Source organism: Benincasa hispida, chromosome 4 (assembly GCF_027475165.1).
Source record: "Benincasa hispida cultivar pf3 chromosome 4, pf3_genome.v1.1, whole genome shotgun sequence".
Lineage (NCBI taxonomy): Eukaryota > Viridiplantae > Streptophyta > Magnoliopsida > Cucurbitales > Cucurbitaceae > Benincasa > Benincasa hispida.
Genome location: NC_143481.1, coordinates 46,446,015 through 46,452,014, shown reverse-complemented (window position 1 = coordinate 46,452,014; position 6,000 = coordinate 46,446,015). Strand labels below are relative to the sequence as shown.

The 6,000-nt window shown below is 31.8% G+C and overlaps 1 protein-coding gene across 1 annotated transcript; it reads left to right on the top strand.

Annotated features, from left to right (window-relative positions):
- Positions 1-586: 586 nt before the first annotated feature.
- Positions 587-4,728, top strand: LOC120076724 (putative wall-associated receptor kinase-like 16). Its single transcript, XM_039030621.2, has 3 exons — positions 587-1,602; positions 3,221-3,382; positions 3,456-4,728. Exons 1-3 carry the CDS (start codon positions 747-749, stop codon positions 4,499-4,501), a joined length of 2,064 nt encoding a protein of 687 aa, XP_038886549.1. The 5' UTR covers positions 587-746; the 3' UTR covers positions 4,502-4,728.
- Positions 4,729-6,000: the final 1,272 nt, after the last annotated feature.

The window sequence follows — 6,000 nt, the reverse complement described above, 5'->3', positions numbered from 1 at the left end:
AATATAAATTAAGTTGATTTTGAAAAAAAAAAAAATGCATATTTTAGATAGATTTTAGGTATGAGTAATACTTAGGTACAACTGAGACTACGATCAGTTCTATGTATCTTTTCAATGACAAAGGAAAAAATATTAAAGAAATATACTTCTAATGAAGCACAAACATTTATCATGTGGCAACTTGTGATTAAACTTATGAGTGAATTGTATAGAGATAAAGTTGCCTAAGATGTATAAAAAATCATTCTCTCTGAATATGTACAAAAATAATTAATTTAGACTCTTTTGGTGACTATTTCGTTTTTTGTTTTAAAAAATTAAACATTCTCCTCATTTCTTACAAAAATTTGTATATTTGTTAAGTACAATGTTGAATTCTAGGTCAAATTCCAAAAAAAAACTTCTTGGCCAAATTCCGAAAACCAAAAGAAGTTTGTTAAAAGTACTGGTTTTTTAAATCACTGGTAAAAGTAGATATCAAAGGAAGAAATTTGGAGTTAGAAATAGTGTTCATAGACTTAATTTTTTTTTAAAAAAAAACAGGTAGACTGCTAAAAGATGATAATGTAGCCCTATATTAAGCTTTGCGTGTGGATATCATAGTGAGGCAAAGGAAGCTGGGAGAGAAATTGAACTTTGGTTCTTGCTTCTTCCTTGCGTAGTGTCGGGGCTTTCTTGGTTACAGAGAAAGAAATAAACAGTCATCTTGCAGTGAATTAATTGGCAGATCAAGGCAGGCATAAGGCATGGGACACCCCACAGAAAAGCTTGTTCTACTCATGATGTTGTCATTGTCAGCAGCGGCCTCGCAGGACTGTGACGAACGATGGTGTGGGAACATGGAAATTCCGTATCCATTCGGAACGAAAGAGCAGTGTTATCTAAGTGACACTTTCTTGATCACCTGCAACAAAACATATCATCCTCCAAGAGCATTTATCGGGAATGGTAACGTTGATGTAACAAATATATCGATCGACGACAGCGAGCTCGACATCTCGTTTTTCATAGCCAAAGATTGCTACACACAAAATGGTTCCCAGAATGGCAGCCATAACTTCGCCACACTTCAAACGCCATTATTCACAATTTCTAACACCAAGAACAAGTTCGTCGCAATCGGTTGCGATACATCAGCTCATATTTCTGGCAATATCCAAGGGGATACCTATAGAGGTGGGTGCATGGCCTTGTGTGGAAACACTACTAAAACTATAAGAGATGGGCACTGCGCTGGGAATGGGTGCTGTGAGTTGGAAATTCCTGAAGGCCTCAAATATTTGGAGTTGGAAGTGAAGAGCTTCAACAAACACTCCGAGGTATTTAAGTTTAATCCATGTGGGTATGCTTTTGTTATTCAACATGACAAATTCAATTTCTCCTCCAAATATATTTCCAATTTTACACCACTTGAAGTTCCATTGGTGCTTGATTGGGCAATCCCAAACAATACTTGCTCAAAATCAAACAACGAAACCAATTGCAATAATATATGTGGACCAAATACCAAAAAGATTAACTTCCTCAATGATGGTTCTGAATATCGTTGCCGATGTTTGGATGGTTTCAAGGGAAATCCATATCGTCCTCAAGGTTGTGAAGGTAAAAACCCTATTTACCTCTAAATTCTAGTGTACTATTTTAATCATCATTGAGTTGAGATGGGTGGTTAAAAGTAAAAAGGTAACATTAGAGATTTAAAAAAACAAAAGGAAAAATACCTTTCTAGTCCTCAAGTTTTTTGGAATAAGTACGTTTGATCCTTGAATTTTTAAATTAGTCATTTTAGTTCTTAAGTTTTAAATAACAAGTTTTAAAGGTCCCCTTCATTAATATAATTGTTTAAATTAAAAGATCTGTCCATGTAGATTATTTAAATGCTGATGTGACTTGCTGACTAAGTTGATGTTTAAAATGTCCTCTTCACTTAACATAATTATTTAAATTAAAAGATCTGTCTAAGTAAATTATTTAAATGTTGATATGACTTGCTGATTAAGTTGATGATCTGTCCAAGTAAATTATTCAAATGCTGACTAAGTTGAAGTAACTTCACAACACAAATTTAAATCCAAGTCATCAACTTAGTCAGCAAGTCACAATATTATTTAAATAAGCTACTTAGATTCAACATCATTTCATTTATGTCTTTTTTTGTCTTGTGAAGTTTGACTCGTGAAGTAACTTTATGAGACGAACTTCACGAGACAAATTTAAACCAAATCATCAACTTAATCAACAAGCCACATCAACATTTAAATAGTTTACTTGGACAGATCTGTTAATTTAAATAGTTCTGTTAAGCAAGGGGACCTTTAAAATCTATTATTGAAAGCTTAAGTACTAAAATGACTAATTTGAAATTTTTGAGACTAAATGCACCTATTCCAAAAAACTTTGGAATAGGTTACATCCATCTCAACCCACCTAAAAACATGTCACATGACAAAAAAGAAAAAGATTTTTTTAAAAAACTTAAGTTATTATTTTATCTCTCATATGATAAATGATGGGCTACATGGAGATGGGTGTAGCATTACTCCATTTTTATCATTATGGTTTGAGTTTAATTTCTATTTGGTCCCTAAGTTTCATAATCTTATATTTTTACTCTTCAAACTTTGAGTCTAAGTTTTTATTTGGTGTTCATATTTATTTTTTTATTTCACACTGTTACCCTTATATTCTCTTACTGATGCGTAGTATTACTTTTATCAAATAATTTAGAACAATGAGATGAATTATTTTTTAAATTAGTTTGAAAAGTGATAATTTTGATGAAATATATTTAATTATAATTATTTTAATGAATTTATATTAATTAATAGAGAATAAATACAACTTACTAAAAGTGAGCATTACTGAAAATTCTAGACTAAAAGTGCAAAATCTTCAGAACTAGGCCCAAATGATAATTTAACTCAAAACTTTGTGACAGATATGGTTACATTTTAAAACATAAAAGACCAAAATTGTAAATCAAATTCAGTACTCGTAGGTAGTGTAATATTTTTAAACTCACAACTCACAGTGACCACAAAGTTATTTTTTTGTAAAATTAAATTTTATGTAATACATTAAATTTAAGCTTCTGAATTTAGCGGGGGATTCAAAATGAGTAAGAAAATATCTAAAAATTGAATCTAGAAAGAGAGAAGATATGATGTTATGGGGATTTTGTTAATTTGATTGGTTGTGTTCAATTTTGGGACATTTTCAGATATAAATGAATGCAAGGATAAAAGGTTGAATGACTGTGAATATAAACACATGTGTTCTAACACACAAGGAAACTATACCTGCGGTTGTCCTAAGAACTATAAAGGAGATGGAAGGAGAGGATGCATCCCAACATATAAGGCCTTTGTTCAATACATCGTTGGTGAGTTTAATCTTTCTATTATTGATCATCTTTCTATTATAAAAATGTAATTTGTTGATGAAATTAAATGCAGGATGTACGATAGGGTTAACAATTTTAGTGATTGGGTGCACATTGTTATGCTTGGGGTATGCAAAGTGGAAGGCCAACCACCAAAAGAACAAATTTTTCAAGAAAAACGGAGGCTTTTTGCTTGAAGAACATCTTTCTAAGTGGGAATCACCGGTCGAGATATTCAGAATTTTCACCCATGAAGAGTTGAAGAAGGCTACAAACAAGTTCCATGAAAGCACAGTGGTGGGAAAAGGTGGCTTTGGCACTGTTTACAAAGGTGTCTTAGATGACGGCTTGATGGTTGCAATTAAGAAATCAAAATTAGTGGATCAATCCCAAACTGACCAATTCATTAACGAAGTCATTGTTTTGTCCCAAATCAACCATCGCAACGTGGTCAAGCTTTTGGGGTGTTGTTTGGAGACAAAAGTTCCTTTGTTGGTCTACGAGTTTGTAACCAACCGCACTCTCTTTGAACACCTCCACAACAAAACCAATCATCCCCCTCTTTCTTGGGAAACTCGTTTGAAAATAGCTTCAGAAATTGCCAGCGTCCTCGCATATTTGCATTCTTCAACTTCAAATCCCATCATTCATAGAGATATCAAGTCTTCTAATGTACTTTTAGACCATGATTACACTGCAAAGTTGTCCGATTTTGGAGCTTCGAAGCTGGTCCCATTGAATCATACTCAGTTATCCACAATGGTACAAGGGACTCTTGGATATTTGGACCCTGAATACTTGTTGACGAGTGAGTTGACGGAAAAAAGCGACGTATACAGCTTTGGAATTTTGCTTTTTGAACTTATAACAGGGAAGAAGGCTGTGCGTTTTGACGTGCCAGAAGAAGAAAGAATTCTAGCCAAGATAGTCCTATATGCGATGAATGAAAATCGTTTGGAAGAAATTGTTGAGCAGGGTCTGGCAACGGAAGGAAATATTGACGAGATAAAAGAGGTGGCAAAGCTAGCAAAAGAGTGTGTAAAAGTAAAAGGGGAGGAGCGTCCCAACATGAAGGAGGTGGCTATGGAGTTGGAGGGGCTGCAAATGTTGCATGGTTAACCTCATTTCAACATGTCGGCAAATGAACTTTAGACTCAAACCTTTTTCTTTTTTACATATGTGGGAATGAGACATTGAACCTCCAATCTTGAAGTTGATAGTAGATTATTCATGCTAGTTGAACACTGTCCATTTATTATTAATTTGTCTGACAATGTGTATCACTAAATACGATGTATAGTCGTATAATGTTTAAAATTTATAAATGATAGATCTATTACTTATAAGATTCCATCGTAGAAAATAAGGGAAGAATATCATCAATATTTATATATCACATTTTCAGCCAACAAAATAATCCTTTTAATTATTAAAAAAGTTATCAATTTCTAACTTAATTAGATACAACCATGGGAATTAATATTCCATGTAAAAAGAAATGTGCAGGGCTGAAGTTAATGACTAATAAGAAGTTATTAGCGAAGACTTAATTCCTATTGCCTATAAAATCTATCATAGATTGTTATCAACACGTAGAAGTGTATCAATGATAAAAGTTTTTCACTGATACCAAACAATATCATTAATAGGACTACCACTAATAGTATACTATAAGTGATAGGATATAGATTGTGTGTGCCCTGTTAAAGCGAGCAATTTATTGATTTTAAAGTTTTTGAGGATTGGTTTTGCTAAATCTGCAAATTATTTTGTGTTTTGCTAGATTTTCCATATCTTTTTCCGTCATTTTTCTACATGTGTATGAGAAATCCGATAACTATATGAATAAAAGTTAAATCTATTAATTAAATGAATCTTGAGCAAAGAACCTATTCTTTATCTCAAGACTTTTGATGTTTAGACTATCGATGTTTGAGAATTAGCCAAGGATTTTCATATGATCATTTGAAATTATTAACACTTTGAACGTGTGAACCCTTAATCTTCAAACACTAAAATCTCCACATCATAGATTATAGTAAAACGACAAAAATACACCTATATAATTGAAAAATAAACAAAATTACATCAAAGTTATGAAGTAAAATTTAAAGAACACTCGGTAATATACTATTTTGGTCCACCTATTTTGAAGTTTGTTCAATGTTAGTTCATGCATGTTAATTTATTGTAGATTTTTTTCAATTTTTTTTTTTTTATCTATTCTCATTTTCACTATAAATTTTGAAAACATATTTTCACATATTCTATTTCCTTGCATTAATATTATTTTTATGATCTAATCAATTTTGATAAAAATGAACTTTGAGGGACTAAAATTTAATTTTTTTCAAATACATAAACTAAAATTAGACATTTAAAAGTACAAGTACTAATATTGAACCAAAATAGTATTTTAACCAAAATGATTAAATACAAAATCAAGCATAAAGAATGTAATTAAGCATTACAAGAAAAATCACTTTTAGTGACAAGCAAAACACATTGTTAAAAGAAAAAAAAAAAAAAAAAAAAAAAAAAGTTTACTATACACTGGTAAAGCCTAACTTTCACCAGCGCTCACGTGTTACTGAAAATTTATATTTAGCAACACACAA

What these genes read in the sequence shown, in the direction of transcription:
- LOC120076724 (XM_039030621.2), top strand. Translation starts at nt 747, where the DNA reads ATGGGACACCCCACAGAAAAGCTTGTTCTACTCATGATGTTGTCATTG. An exon ending in TCGTCCTCAAGGTTGTGAAG is followed by an intron (nt 1,603 to 3,220) that starts GTAAAAACCCTA and finishes GGACATTTTCAG; the next exon opens with ATATAAATGAATGCAAGGAT. An exon ending in CTTTGTTCAATACATCGTTG is followed by an intron (nt 3,383 to 3,455) that starts GTGAGTTTAATC and finishes AATTAAATGCAG; the next exon opens with GATGTACGATAGGGTTAACA.